At 42.9% G+C, this 15,448-nt stretch overlaps 1 protein-coding gene and 1 long non-coding RNA gene across 3 annotated transcripts in view; one reads left to right on the forward strand and one right to left on the reverse strand.

The window, feature by feature from the left end:
• The window catches only part of ANKRD16 (ankyrin repeat domain 16), a 34,947-nt gene that overhangs the window by 12,905 nt on the left and 6,594 nt on the right, over nt 1-15,448 (forward strand). The window contains exons 5-7 of one of the 2 annotated variants that reach the window (XM_006150063.3): nt 371-532; nt 2,656-2,734; nt 4,323-4,510. In XM_006150063.3, the coding sequence (XP_006150125.1) occupies nt 371-532; nt 2,656-2,734; nt 4,323-4,477 (396 nt within the window). In that variant the 3' untranslated portion in view covers nt 4,478-4,510. Of the gene's footprint in view, nt 1-370; nt 533-2,655; nt 2,735-4,322; nt 4,519-15,448 lie in introns of those variants that run through there. The other variant, XM_027772474.1, reaches the window with a different exon arrangement.
• Nucleotides 4,214-15,448, reverse strand: part of LOC102469129 (uncharacterized) — a 15,579-nt gene continuing 4,344 nt past the window's right edge. The window contains exons 2-3 of the long non-coding RNA XR_334767.3: nt 7,847-7,979; nt 4,214-4,485 (exon numbers count right to left, since the gene is read on the reverse strand). This is a non-coding gene — a long non-coding RNA (uncharacterized LOC102469129). The remainder of the gene's footprint in view (nt 4,486-7,846; nt 7,980-15,448) is intronic.

The following is a 15,448-nucleotide window of genomic DNA, read 5'->3' on the forward strand; positions in this document are numbered from 1 at the left end:
GTGTGCGGAAATCAGTTCTCGGGTAGGGATTGGCTGCATGTGATGTTCCCGTGCTCTCCACGCTCCTCGCGCACCACTTCCTTGAAGTTGTTTACAACTTCGAGCGCTTAGTGAGCTTCCGCTAGGTGCCATCTTTAAGATGAGCGCTGTAGGCGATGGGCGGGGGCGCTCCACACAACCCATCTCTGCTTATTGTGTTTTTGGCACTGTAGCCTGGAACACTGCATCTTAACCATTTTGAAAATCTGATGAAATATGTGTGTCGTCTGTCCAGTGAAATGTACAGGCAAATCAGTTTGCCACAGTGTCAGCAGATGCATGGACTCAGGTCTCTCTGCCCTCTTCTTCCTCACTCCTCTCTGTCCACTAGGCTTGCATTTCGGCTCGGGACAGCCTGGGGGCCCAGGCTGTGCACAGGGCAGCAGTTACTGGGCAGAACGCAGCCATTCGATTCCTGGTGTCTGATCTCGGCGTTGACGTGGATGTGAGAGCAACATCAACCCACCTAACCCCACTGCATTATGCAGCTAAGGTCTGTTTTTTCTCATGACAGTGCCCCTGTTTCCATAGGTGTGCTTACTCCTTTGGACAGTTTTGTAGTCTTGGTTTCTTTGGCTTCGTCTTCCTGGAAGAAATTGCCCATGATAATAGTCCTGAAATATTCCTGATTCTGAGGCCATTTATCCTGTAAAATTAAAGCTAACTTGGGACCAGCAGTTGCTATGTCACTGGACTCCCACGTAGTCAACCACAGTTCGGGTCCTGGACCCGGTGGTTTAAACTCATGCCAGGCTCATGTGCGTGTGTGCCCAAGATCCCGAGAAGAGAACGAAGAAAGGATTGCGGCGTGGACATCCCCCCTGGAGGGTGATTTCTCGCTTTCTGTCTCTCTGTCTCTCTGTCTTTCTGGTGAGTGCACGTGCTCTATAGCAGAAACCTCTCCAAAAAAAGAAAGAGAAAAGAAAGAAAAAAAGCTAACTTTTCTAGCCAAAGCTAGAAAAGACCCTTTACTTCATACAGTGCCACAGAATGCCTTTAGATATGCCTCTTCTGTCTCCACTGCCACCTCCATTTTATTTTCAGGAATAATGTCACTTGAAGCCATAGAGATCCATTATATGAAACTTAGAGTTCTTTATCCTTATACAGAATTTCAGAAGTTAAATATCTTTAACCACCACAAGGGAATTGCATTTACTGGGCTCTCTAATATATAAAATGCTGAACATATGCAAAAACTTCTTAATGAAAAGCAGCTATTATAAATACTAGGAGTCTTGTGTATTATTTTTACGATTATTCATTGGCTACATGAAATTACTTGTTTTTTTGAATAGCAGAAATAATTTTTTTTCTGAACATGTACACTCTCCTCCCTGGTTTCCCCTTTGTGAGCAGAGGGTATGGTCTGTGGCCACAGAGGGAGAAAAGCTAATGAGTCCTCTCATAGGAAGGTTAAACCTGGAGCCTCTCCACACACTAACAGACCAACTAAACAGAATGTGCAAATCACTTTATAAACAATGATGTTTGGGCTAGTGCTGTAGCTTAGTGATTAAGAGAACCAGATCCCACATGGCCAATTGCAGCTTCAAATCCCAGCTCTGGTAGCTTGAAACACACACCAGATACATGTGCATGTGTGCCCCAAGTCCTGACAGGATAGAGCAATAGAGGAGAAGGCATTGCAGAATGACCACTCTTGGGGCCGGCAGGTGGCTTAGTGGTTAAGGGTGCTGGACTCCCATAGCCAACCACAGTTTGAGTCCCAGATCTGGTGGCTCACTTTGTTCTTTCCCTCTCTCTCACTCTGTCCCTCTGTGGTTGAAATTAAAAATAAAAATAAATAAAGTTAAATTAAAAAATAATTCTTAAATAAAAAGAATGACCACTCTCTACTGGAGGCGGTCCTTTCTCGTCACTGTCTGGCAAGCACACATGCCATCAGGCAGTTGGGAAAAAAAAATAACAGTAATAATGTTAGCTGTAACAGAAATCTCATTATGGGAGATTAAAATCTTTTCTAGTTTATCCTAGTTTATCCTAACAATTTTAATGAGAGGAATATTTGCTAGAGAAATTCTGATATTGTGGGTTCTACATAAATCCCAAAATTTATACAGATGAAAACCCAGCTGCACTGGGTCAGTAATTTGGCTTACAAAAATGGTGATCTGCATTATGATCATTAATGTTACCAAAATAATTTATTTAGTGACCCACACTAAAATTTGTGAGTAATATGTGTTTTCCTTCTGATATAAAAATTTAATTTTAGTAGTTTCCTTCCTTTTTTAGAAAAGTATCTCATGTGTTAGAGTTTGTGTTTTTTTTTTTTTTGAGAGGATTTTTGCTATAGGGCACATGTGCTCGCCAGACAGAGAGAGACATAGAGACGGAAAGCGAGAAATCACCCCCCAGGGGGGATGGCCACGCCACAATCCCTTCTCCTCCATTCTCCTCTCGGGATCTTGGGCACGCACGCACACGCGCCCGGTGTGTTTTAAGCCACCGGGTCCAGGACGCGAACCGTGGTCGACTACATGGGAGTCCAGCAACTTAGCCATTACGCTAACTACTGGTTCCCTAGAGCTGGTGTTTGAAGGTTTGCTTTTGTTCTCATCACAATGGTAATGAATGTATTTCAACCCTCAGGAAGGACATAAAAGCACAATTCAGACTCTCTTATCCTTGGGTGCTGACATTAACTCTAAAGATGAAAGGAATCGAACAGGTATGACCTAATTTTACACATGGCTTTGAAAATTATTATTAAATTCAATATAAACAATATACATCCTTTTGTATTAAGAATACTGATTTTAGTATTTCTGTAGGAGCTCAGCAACTTTTCCTTAACATAATGTTGCCTCTGTTTGGAAAACTATAGATAGTTTGGACAGCTATAATCGATAGCATATATGACAGTGGCATGATTACTCATTGGTACTTTGTTGTTCCTATTGTTTTATTTTAAACCATAGCAATCTATGTGGCATAAAAGCACCTTCTATCTAATAATCATGACATCTACAATCTAGACATTGTATAGATTCTTCACAGCTCATCTTGTCTTTGGAGTATATTTAGAAACTTATGTTCACTACAATTTTTAAAATTTGGGACTCAGAAATATATTCTCAGAGCTAGTTTGTTAGATTTGGATTTTAGAATGAGCTTTCTTAATATTCCATTAGCCAAAGGCCTCAGAGGCATAGTAAGAACTTCATGATGCTTCAAGATTCACATAACAAAGTTCTCACTTAGGGCTAGACATGACAGCTACTAAGTCCAGGAAAGAACACAGACTTTCTCTTCAGTACTGGGAAATGGGACTAGTAATACTCTGGACTGTCAGCATACTAAAACCTTCAGCACTTATTCTTACACTCAGGATGAGAAGATTTGTCCACAGATTTTATTTATTTATTTATTTTTTTGGAGAGTTTTTTTTTTTTGCTACAGGGTGCTTGCGCTCACCAGAGAGACAGACAGAGACAGAGAGACAGAAAGCGAGAAATCACCCTCCGGGGGGATGGCCATGTCGTAATCCCTTCTCCATTCTCCTCTCAGGATCTTGGGCATGCATGCACACGTGCCTGGCATGAGTTTAAGCCACCAGATCCGGGACTTGAACCATGGTCAACTACATGGGAGTCCAGCGACATAGCCATTACACTAACTGCTGGTCCCCACATTGTTCTTATTCATGGTGACATTTTTACTTAGAATTCAGCAAAACCTCCAGGAGATTTCCTGTACCACTTAAAGTGTGTACTGACAACACGTGGGAATGAGCCTGAGGAGGACCAGCCTCCTCCTAACTTGCTCCATTGCTTTAGGCCATCTCTCATATCCTATCTCCTGGGTTTGTTAGCTTTGAACCCAGTCAGGTTAATCAGAAAAGTGTATTGGTCCAGTATAGGTAAGGTCATAGAAATGGATTATGAAAGTATATAATCTGTGTAATTGAGGAGATCAGATAGTGATACAGTAGTGAAACAAAGCACTCTGCATGGCTGGCTTATCCAAATAGGAAGATTTCTGGACATGAGCCCAGAGCCCTCCCGAGTATACCAGACAAATGTGCACCTGTGGTCTAGGCTGTCTGGGATGGAGTGTACTCCTTCTTGAGAGTGCTGTCTTTCTCTGTGTCTCTCTGTCTCACTTGTGGAAGAAATAAATTGACTTATTTAAAAAATAGTCTGTATAATTGAAAGAATCAATATTTTTATTGGGCACCACTGTCTCAAGAGATCAGTATGTTCTGGGTGTTATATACTAAGTATACTAAGTGAGTTTTTATTCCCCTACCCCCCCAGCTCTACATTTGGCCTGTGCCGGTCAACACTTGGCTTGCGCTGAGTTTCTCTCACAGTCTGGGCTGAAGGATTCTGCAGATGTAACTGGTACCCTGGCTCGGCAGCTTGCAAAGAGCAGACATCCTTCAGGGCTTGGCCACAGTGCACTGGCATGAGGATGTTTCTGGAAGAAGGCAATAAAGTGCATGGTAATTTCTCTCCTGCTCCTTAAGTCTTTGGCGGATTTAGTAAAATCAGTCATAGCCAACATTTTCCATTGCCTCCCCCTTCCCTTCCTTCTCTTATACACTCCACTCCCACTGAGGGTTCCCTGGATGATTGGCCCTGGGTCCTTAGCTCCATGGCTGGCACCTTGTGGAACCCTGATCACAGTTGTGATCTTGCCATAGCCTGTATTTCACTCTTCCACCATTAAAGTGGAGTTAGATGACATTTATGAAGTCAGTTCTTAGAATCTTTAGAGAAATATATAATAGGCATGAACGTGATATTGTATACACACTTTTATGTAAAAACATGAAATATAATAAATACTGTTTTATAAGACAATGATATATTTAGAATATCACATAAGGGCCAGTTGGTGGCACAGCAGTAATGCAACTGGAACCATGTGGGAAGGTCCTTGGTTCATGTCCCAAGACCTCTGTGTATGTAGCAGGTACCCATGATCCAGGCTGGCTGAATCTGGGGTTGATTGCAACATGAAGACCTTGGTGATCATGCTTGTCATTCTGTCTCTTTTTTTCTCCTTCTCTGTTTGTTGCTTATGGAAAAAAGCAATTAGTAAACTTTAAACACATATATATAACATAAGATGCTATTAACTTAAACCATAAAATATAAGTGGACTATTTAATTTCTTTCTTCATAGGCTTTTATTTGGCCATTACAATGGTCCAAGTTTGAAGGGACCAGCAGAAAATTTAACGGTTATGTTGGTGGGCTCCCACTTAGTCAACTGCAATGCAAGTCCTGGACTGGTGACTTAGAACTCACACTGAGTGTATGTATGCATGCATGCCCAAGATCCCAAGAGGAGTGTGGAGGAGAAGGGATTGAGGCATGGCCATTCCCTAAGCGCGGTGATTTCTTGCTTTCAAGAAAATCCAAGAGATTCTTGCTATAGAGCGTGTGTACTCACTGGTAGAGACAGAGACAGAAAGAGAAAAATCACTTCCCAGGGGGGATGGATACATCATAGTCCCTTCTCCTCCATTCTCCTCTCAGGATCTTGGGCACGCACACACACACGCCTGGCATGAGTTTAAGCCACTGGGTCTGGGACTCGAACTATAGTTGACTACATTGGAGTCCAGCGACATAGCCATTATGCCAACTGCTGGTCCCTAAAAAAATTTTTTTTAATTTTATTTATTTTTCAAAATTCACTATAGGGCACATGCACTCACCAGAGAGAGACTAGGGGGAAGCGGGTGGGAAAACAAATCACCAGGTCTGAGTCTCTCAGAGACTGCCTGTGGGAGTCCAGAGCCTCCACCATGCCACCTGCTGGCTCCCCTAAAAATATATATTTTTTTAATTTATAGCATCAGAGCTAGCAGTTGGCATAGTAGTTAAAGTGCTAGACTGTCACTTGACCAACCATGGTTTGAGTCCCAGACCTGGTAGTGTGCTTTCTCACTTTCCCCTCTCTCAAATGCCCTATACCAAGTTTAAAAAATAATAATCATAATAATAAATAAAATTAAATTTTAAAAAATTGTAGCCTCTTAAACAGATGTAAGGTAGAATGAAGCCTAGGATATTTAGATTATTTTTCCATTTTTTCCTTTTTCTTTTTTAATCATTATCTCATAATTACAAAAAGTAACTATTAGTCCAAATCAGTCTTTTAAAAAAATTGTGTGCATCAGGCCACACGTAGATCTCCAATGGTCAACACAGTTTGAATCTCGACCCTGATGGTTTGAAAAACATGCTGAATACATCTCTAGATTCTGACAGTATGGAGAAATGAAGAAGGGATTGTGGAGTAGCCACACCCTATTGGGGAGGTCCTTTCTTCCTCTCCCTGCCTCTCTGTCTCTGGCAAGCACATACACCCTCTGACAGTTAAAAAAAATGGTATGCATCACTCACAGGCAAGATTTAATCTTCATACAACGTAATTAAGCAAATACTTGTTACACACCCACTTTATTCTCAGTATTGTGCTGTGTTGTAAACAGTAAGAATTCCAGTTCCTCTTTAGTTATTCCCAGATGCTGTAGGTGAATTCATATCCCTAACCACCAAATAAATGTTTCTAGTAGAAACAAAATCCTGTCTTGTGACCACTAAATCACACATTCTCTGCTTCTGCACTGATTCAAGATGCGATGACCATTTTCCTGTGGCTTCAGAGGTATCTTAGCATCTTGCCTTTTGGGTCTGAAGATGATCTTGTTGTGTGACTATTCCAGTGTGCAGGTGGGGCCCGAGGTCAGCCTGGTCCTGGCCTTGTCTCCCCATAGCACTTCCTTGCAGCTGCTGTACGCACCATCAGTTCCCATTCCTAGTGCTGCTTTTGTCCTTACAAGCTTGCTAATAGTTTTAAGTTGCAGTTGCACTTTTGTTTCCCAGTCGTTCAGATTCAGACACCTTGTAATAAGAACCTTGGCCGCTAGGTGCTGCTGCTGCTGAAACTACTCAACAGCCAGAAGTGGTAGTGATTATATTGATAACATTAATTATGGCAAAGAGAGTGGTAATCATATATTCTGTAATAAGATATTGAGCAATAGGAATGGCAGTGATGATAATAATTAATGACATTCTCTCACTTCCTAATTATAGCTCTCGTCCTCATTTCCTTTGGGTTTTCACCTAATAGTCACCTTATTGAGGCCCTCTCAAGCCTCCCTATCTAAAATTTTAGTCTTTTCCTCAGTGTTTGTTACCTTCTTTCTCCAGTTTATTTTTTCCTTAGCATTAGCCACTAGCAAATACACCTTATAAACTGAGTTACTTATTTTGTTTATTGTCTGTCTCCCTTACTGATATGTAAGCTTCTCAGACAGGGTTTTATTTTTTTTCTCTTTTGTTTACTTAACTGGACCTATAGGGTCTAGGATGATCCCTGGTATGCAGTAAGTTTTAGAATGAAATATTATGTGATTGGGCCAGCAGGTGGTGTGGTGGTTGAGGTACTGAACTTAATGTGTGTCTCTGTAATAAGCACATGTACCTTAAAGCAAATTTAATAATAATAATAAATAAATAATTCAAAAAAATTTTATGTGATTAATAAATGAATAAGAATAATAATTTTGGGGCCAACAGAAGATGTGGTGGTTATAGGCGTTGGACTCTCACATGGCTGATTGAGGTTCAAGTCCCAGACCTGGCAGCTTGCTTTCTTACTTTCCCTCTCTCTCTCTTTCTCTCTCACTCTGTCCCTCTCTAGTCAGATTTAAATAAATAAATTAATTGAATTGAATTAAATCATTTTTTAAAAAAGAATAATTCTATGTGTGTTGGAGCACTTAACTATATGCCATAGTATATACTAAGCACCTTACCTGACTTGTCTCATTTTGTCCTCTGGCCCTTGCACCTTCAGCAGCACCTTCAAATTAATTCCATCTCCAGCATCCTTTCTTCTGCTTATTTAATGCAATGCCAATCAAAGTACCAGACACATTCTTCACAGATCTAGAAAAGACAATCATAAAATTTGTCTGGAATCATAAAAGACCCTCTATTGCCAAAGCAATTCTACACAAGTAGAGTGGAGTGGGTGGCATTCCCACTCCCTGACCCAAAAATATACTACAAAGCTGTGGTAATCAAAACAGCATGGTACTGGCACAGAAACAGACACATGGACCGGAGGAACAAAATTGAGTCCCCAGGAATAAATTCCCAAACATACAGTCAACTGATTTTTGACAAGGGGTTCCAGTCAATCCAGTGGGAAAAGGAAAACCTCTTCAGCAAAGGGTGCTGGAAAAACTGGATTTCCACCTGCAGAAAGATGAATCTGAACTCCTACCTCTCACCTTTGACAAAAATCAGGTCAATGGTGACTTAGAACTCACGTCAGGCGTGTGTGCGTGTGTGCCCAAGATCCTGAGAGGAGAATGGAGGAGAAGGGATTGCGGTGTGACCATCCCCCCTGGGGGTGATTTCTTGCTTTCTGTCTCTGTGTCTCTCTCTGTCTGGTGAGCACATGCGCCCTATAGCGAAAACCTCTCCCCCCCCCCCAAAAAAAAAAAACCCCATCAAGTCAAGGTGGATCAAGAATCTAAATCTAAGACCTCAAACTATAAAACTGCTCCTGGAAAACACTGGAGAAACTCTGGGAGACATTGGTGCAGGGCAAGACTTCTTAAATAGACAAGTGGGATTACATCAGACTAAGAAATTTCTTCGACACACTTCTTTAAAGGAAAGTGTATACTTGATACAACGCCTAGGCACTGTTGAACCCAGTGCAGTCTGGCTTCATCACTGCTTTCCTGTGTAGACTATTCCTGTAGGATTACCAGTGACTTCCTAATTGCCAGATCAAGTAATAAATTTTTAGCCCTCATGTTGCTGATCCCTTCAGTTCAATTGTCAGTCATTCCATTTCCACCTTCTACCTTCTGGACTCCTACCACCTGTATTAGCACACTTTTGGATTTTTTCTTTCTGACTTTTCCTTCTCTGTCTCCATGAGCTTCTCTGCTGGGGCCTGTTTCTTAAATGCTAGTACCCCGGGATCTGTCTCCCTCTCTCTTCCATTATTCTATTTTATGTCTGCTCCTGGAGTACTCTCATCCATTCTCCTCATTTCAGCTATTCCCTAATATTGGGACACTCATATTTCTCTCTCATACCCTTACTTTCTACCCCCCTGCTATGCATTTTTGCATGAGTCTTGTAAGACTAGTTGACACTCAGTTTATTCAAGGCCTAGCTTTTCCCATAGCCTATTTACATGCATGCTATGTTTGCTGCCTCAGCTGACGGCTCTGCAGATCACTAGCCGCCCAAGTTGGAAACCTACCAGTCACCTGTCCTCTGCAGGGAGCACCAGCCATTTCCCCCTGTTGGACAGCTCTCCTGTCTGTCCACTCCACTCCATCTCTACTTTGATTCCCTATTCAATCTCTCATATTCTCATCCAGGACCATCCTGCAACAGCCTCTTCTGGCTTCAAGTCCTGCTTGAAGCTGCTCTGGCTTCAAGTCCTGTCTGCTCCTCTGGCTTCAAGTCATGTCCTCCTCAAATCCATCTGCCATGTAGCTGCCAGAATACTCAATAATTGGACCAAGGGCATTGATAATGAATGGTAGTTTAGTGTGACTCCCTTCCTACAGAACACACTGCACTTTCACTAGGTTCCTAACACTTCAACCAAGACCCACTTCCATGAAGGCTGTCAGCTGGTCCCCAGTGAGTGTGTGTTATTAAGCTCAATTAGGGCAGAGGTTGCCAGAAAGAGAAATCAATAAAGGTTGTAATCACTTGAAAGTAGCTAAAACCTAACATATATTACCCACTTTCCCCTAAAAACAGGAAAGAATGAAATCATACAGGAAAGTATTTAAAAGACAAAATAGAAAAGGGATTATAAAATGAAAAAAAATAAAGGCAAAACTCTGGCTAAAGAAATATAAGCGAATTATGAGATGCAAGCTCAGGTAATGAGAAAAGGGAAGAACAGGCACGGAAGTTAATTCGTTACATTTCTAAAATACACCAGCAGGTGGCAGACCAGAAAAATGTCTTTTTTAATATTTAAACCTTTTTTAAAAAAAGTATATTATGAAAATGTAGAAAATAATAAAAGAGTAAAACAAAAATAATCTATAGTTCCGCTGCCTATCTAGTTCATTTTGAAATGCTGTAACAAAACATCTAAGCCTGGTTAATTTTATTTTTTTAAGAGTGACTTTTGCTATAGGGTACATGTGCTTGCCAGAGAGACAGAAAGCTAGAACTCACCCCCAGGGCGATGGCCACACTGCAGTCCCTTCTCCATTCCCCTCTCAGGACTTTGAGTATACACTCACACGTGCCCAGTGTGAGTTTTAAGCCGCCAGGTCTGGGACTTGAACCACGGTTGCCTACTTGGGAGTTCAGCAACGTAACCATTATGCCACTTGCTGGTCCCAAGACTAATTTTTAAAGAAAAGAAATTTATTTTTCTGAGTTCTAGAGGCTGACAAGTCCAAGATCAAGGCACCAGCAGGTTTGGTGTCGGTGAGGGCAGCACCAGGCTTCCAAGATAACACCCTGATGACGTGTCTCCTGGAGGGCACAAACTCTGTGCCCTCACCTGATAAAAGAGCAAATTCCTTCTATCAAGACGTTTTTGTTTTTTTAGAGAATTATTTATAAATATATATTTGAATTTGCTATAGGGTATATGTGCTCACCAGAGAGAGACAGAAAGAGAGAGAGAAAGTGAGAAAGCCAGCCACCAGGTTCAGGACTCAAACTGCTGTTGGCCATGTGGGAGTCCAGCACCTCAACCACCACACCACCTGGCTCCATCATTAAGACCTATTTTAGGGCACGAAGGAAGTAGTCCTCATGACCTGATCACCTCTCGAAGGCCTTGCCTCTTAATACCATCACATCAGCCATTAAATACAACCTTGGTTCGAGTCCCAGACCTGGTGGCTTGAAACTCACGCCTACCGCGTGTGCATTTGTGCCCAAGATATTGGGAGAAGAATGAAAGAGAAGGGATTGCAGTGTGGCCATTCCCTCTGGGGTGGGAGAGATTTTTCACATTCCCTCTCACTGTATCTCTCTCTCTGTCGAGCAAGCTCATGTGCCTTGAGGCAAAATAACCTCTAAAAAAAAACCTGTGAGACCCAGGAGTAAAAAAAATGCAACTAGACCCACATAAGAAGGGTCTTGGGTTTTCACCCCACAACCTTTTTGAGCATGCTGGGCATGGCCCTGCTATGATCCAGGCTATGTAAGATAGGAGCATCATGGCTTGAAGACCCTGTTGAGGGTGCTTCTATCAAAAAACTAATGAATAATAATAACTGATGGGTCATCGGAAAAGTCATGATGCATTTTTGGATACAAAAGCAGAAAAATAACTTCATGATTTTTCTGACAACCAAATACTTAAAAATTATCTATGCCAGAAGGTGGCACAGTGGTTAAGATGCTGGAATCTCACATGGCCTACTGTGGTTCAAGTCCTGGACCTGGTGGCTTGAAACTCAACACCAGGCATGTGTGCATGTGCTTCCAAAGTCCTGAGAGGAGAATGAAGGAGAAGGGATTGCAGCATGGCCAATTCCCTGGGGGGTGATTTCCCACTTTCTGTCTCTCTGTCTCTCTGGCAAGCACATGTGCCCTATAGCAGAAATCATCCCCCCAGAGGGGATGGCCACGCCGCAATCCCTTCTCCTCCATTCTCCTCTCGGGATCTTGGGCACGCACGCACACGCACCCGGTGTGTTTTAAGCCACCGGGTCCGGGACGTGAACCGCGGTTTACTACGTGGGAGTCCAGCGACATAGCCATTACGCTAACTGCTGGTCCCAAGCAACTGTATGAATTATTTTTTAAAGGAATTTTTTTTTCCAGCTTTGTCATAGGGCACATACACTCATCAGAGAGGGATGGGGGCTGGGGAGAATGAAAAAGCATGTTCCGGGGTGGCGGCCACACCACAATCCCTTCTTCATTATCCTCTTTAATATTTTGGATGCACATACACCTCACGTGTTTTTCATGCTGCCAAGTCCAGGATTTGAACCTCACAACTGGCAATATGGAATCCAACCACCTTAACCACTATCCCACTGGCTGAACTTGAATGCTCTTTCATATTGTCTATACTGATTCTTTTATGTTGCCATTTTTGCTTCTGTTTGTTTGGTTATTAATAGTTTTTGCTCTAAGGTATGGGTACTCACCAGAGAGAGAGAGAGAGAAGTAGAGACAGGGAAAGTGAGAAGCCCACCTCCCCCAAGGGGGATGGCCATACCGCAGTCCCTTCTCCATTCTCATGTGTGGATTTTGGGTACACATGTACACACACCTGGCATATTTTCGAAGCTGCCCAGACTGGGATTCAAACCACACACTGGGCCATGTGGGAACCAGCTGCCTTAGCCATCATGCTACCTGGCTGGCTTATTGTTTGTTTTTTTTTTAAGGTAAGATGTAGACAGGATAATTAATAAAGCTTTGTCAGCTTTAGCTGGGGGCAGGTATAGAGATTAAGAAAAAGATGGTTGGATGTTGTTACTTGAAGACCCAGAGCTACGTGAATGGTTGGGAGATAGTCAAGCCCATGGAGGGGCCTGCCCACGCCATGCTCCCATAGCTATGTTGTGTGGTAAAGAAAAGGGAAAAGTGAGAAGGTAGAAAGAAATAAGAAGGTAAGATAACAGATTTTTTTTTCAGAGATGGTTACAACGTAATCTGTTTATAGACAGACCAAGGGCATGAGGAGGAAACTGAGCTCATGTTGAACAAAGGCACTTGCAAGGTCAGACATGGGCGTCAGAGGCCCTGGGAAGACTCTGCACAGGTGCAGAGGAACAGTTCCTTTTCAGAGGCATTAAAATAAAGGCTGAGTAGAGACCAGCAGTTGGCATAATGGCTATGTTGCTGGACTCCCATGTAGTCGACTGCAGTTCGAGTCCCGGACCTGGTGGCTTAAACTCACGCTGGGCGCGTGTGCGTGCGTACCCAAGATCCCGAGAGGAGAATGGAGAAGGGATTGCGGTGTGGCCATCACCCATGGGGGGTGATTTCTCGCTTTCTGTTGGTCTCTCTCTCTCTCTCTCTTTCTGGCTAGCGTTCGTGCCCTATACCAAAAAACCTCTCCAAAAAAAAAAAAAAAAGGCTGAGTGATGATAAGGAGAAAGTTTAAGGCGGAGCGCATAGCTACATGTCACTCATTGAACTCAGTATCTGGGAGGGTGGCGAGGCTCTTGGAATGTGCATATACATGGTCTATAATAATATGGACTCATATTTCACATGAAAAGTAAATGTTTACTTAAATCTTCCATTTGTAACATTGTTTTCATAAACCAGCTACCCATGCAGGGGTTGAGATTCAATTAGGGTGACATGATTTTTATTGAGAAGACAGTGAGGTAGGGAGGTGGCCCCTGATGACAGCTGTGGCAGTAAGGAGATGCTGGGCACAGGTGATTACGTCCATCACACAGCATTTACAGTATCCTGACTGCTTTCGCCAACCTTGATAAAGGTCATTAACTGGGGAATAATTACGTGTATCATAAAGCCCCCAGCCTCGGCCACTGCATTCACTGGTCTAAACACATCAACCTAAGCATGCGTACAGGCATTTCAACCATCTCCATTGTAAGCAAGATCTCTTTTCTTTCCTGTTTTTAAAGGGCTCAGAGCATCCTCAAACAGGAGTGGCACTCTAGGGGCATTTGAAACAACATTTTTAAAAATAGTCCTTAGAGGGTTTTACTGTTTTAGAGGTTCCCACAGCATCAGGGAGAGGTAGCATATTTTAGCTATCAGTGTAAGCTCTAGAATCAGATTTCTTGGATGCAAACTCCAGCCTACTCACTTGCTAGTTACGTGGTCTTGGGAAGATTACTCCACCATCTTTAACCCTCAGCTTCCTCACCTTTAAAATGGAAGTATCAGTGCCTATATCAGAGGATGCTTGCCACAGGGATTGAATGGGATCACCGTGTTCACTCATTCAGCAAGTAGCTGAGCACCTGCTGAGTGCCAGGCAGTGAGGACTCAGCACCGAATACTCCAGACAGAGGCTCCTTCCTCTAGTTGAAAGACACAGATTGTAAACCATAAACTAGTGCAGTGTGTCATATATTAGGTGGTGATAAGTGCTAAGAAGAAAAATAAAGCAGGGAAAGGGTCAGGAAGCGCCAATGGCCAGAGGCAGGGATTTATCAGTGGTGCCTGGGCAGAGAGCCATGCAAGCTGTGACAGAACTTTTCAGGCAGAGCCCACAGCAAATGCTCTGAGGATGAGGAAGGGGAAGGAAGCCAGTGTGGCCGGAAATGAGTAAAGGGAGAGAGCATGGTAGGAGCTGAGGGCAAAAGGGAGGATGGGAGGACGGGGGCACTGAGTCCCATAGTCCCTTTCAGGCCATTTTCCTCTCAGTAAGGCAGAGGAAGCCATTTGAAGGCTTCGAGCAGGAGAGTGATTAAATCTGACCTGGTTTTGTGCGGGATCATTCTGAACGTTGGGCAGAAGCAAAGAAGCCAGTCAGGGCACTGTTGCAATAAGCCCTGTGAGGCCAGTAACTTGACCAGGATGACAGGGTGGAGGGGTCAGAGATCTGTGATGTGTTTGGAGACTAAAGCCAGCAGGATGTGCTGATGATACAGTTTTGGGATGTGGGAGAAATAGAAAAAGTCAAAAGTCTGTGAGTCTGCGCTTCCAGCATGCCCTCAGAGTTGCTGCCACTGCTGGTTACTGAGTAGCTTCTGGTCTGAGGGAAGGTTACTATTAGCACTGACAGTTCCTCTCCAGGATTGAGCGAGAACAGCAAAGGAGAGCAAGAGCTAAAAGTAAGATCGGGGAAGATGAGATGAGAGAAGCAGAGCCATCCAACAGTTGCTTCAGTTTTCTCAGGGTAAGAAGAAAGCAGGTAATCAGCTGAGAGTGAGGCATGTATGCAGTAGTCGCAGAGGCCAGCAGCAGCCTCAAACTCACACCACAGCTTCGTTGCACACAGGTTGCTGGGCCACCCCAGAAGGCTGAGTCCGTAGGCCTGGGAATTTGCATTTTATTCTATTTTTTGTTTTTAAACAGCTCTAGTGAGGTATAACTGATATACAAAAAGCTACACATACTCCATGTATACGATTCGATGAGTTTAGACATTTGCATACACGCAGGAGGTCATCACCACAGTCAGGTAGTAAATGTATCACTTCCAAAAGTTTTCTCTCATCTGTTCATTTTTGTTTGTTTTGTGCTGAGTATTTAACATGAGATCTACCCTCTTTTTTTAAAAAGAATTATTTATTTTTATTTTATTTATTTATTTCATTTTTTAATTTTAATTTGACTAGAGAAAGACACACAGAGAGAGAGAGCAGGAAAGTGAGAAAGGAAGCCACCAGGTCTGAGACTTGAACTGTGGTCGGCCATGTGGGAGTGTCCAGCGACTTAACCACCATGCCACCTGCTGG

The sequence above is a fragment of the Tupaia chinensis genome, unplaced genomic scaffold (genome assembly GCF_000334495.1).
Source record: "Tupaia chinensis unplaced genomic scaffold, TupChi_1.0 Scaffold000275_1, whole genome shotgun sequence".
Lineage (NCBI taxonomy): Eukaryota > Metazoa > Chordata > Mammalia > Scandentia > Tupaiidae > Tupaia > Tupaia belangeri.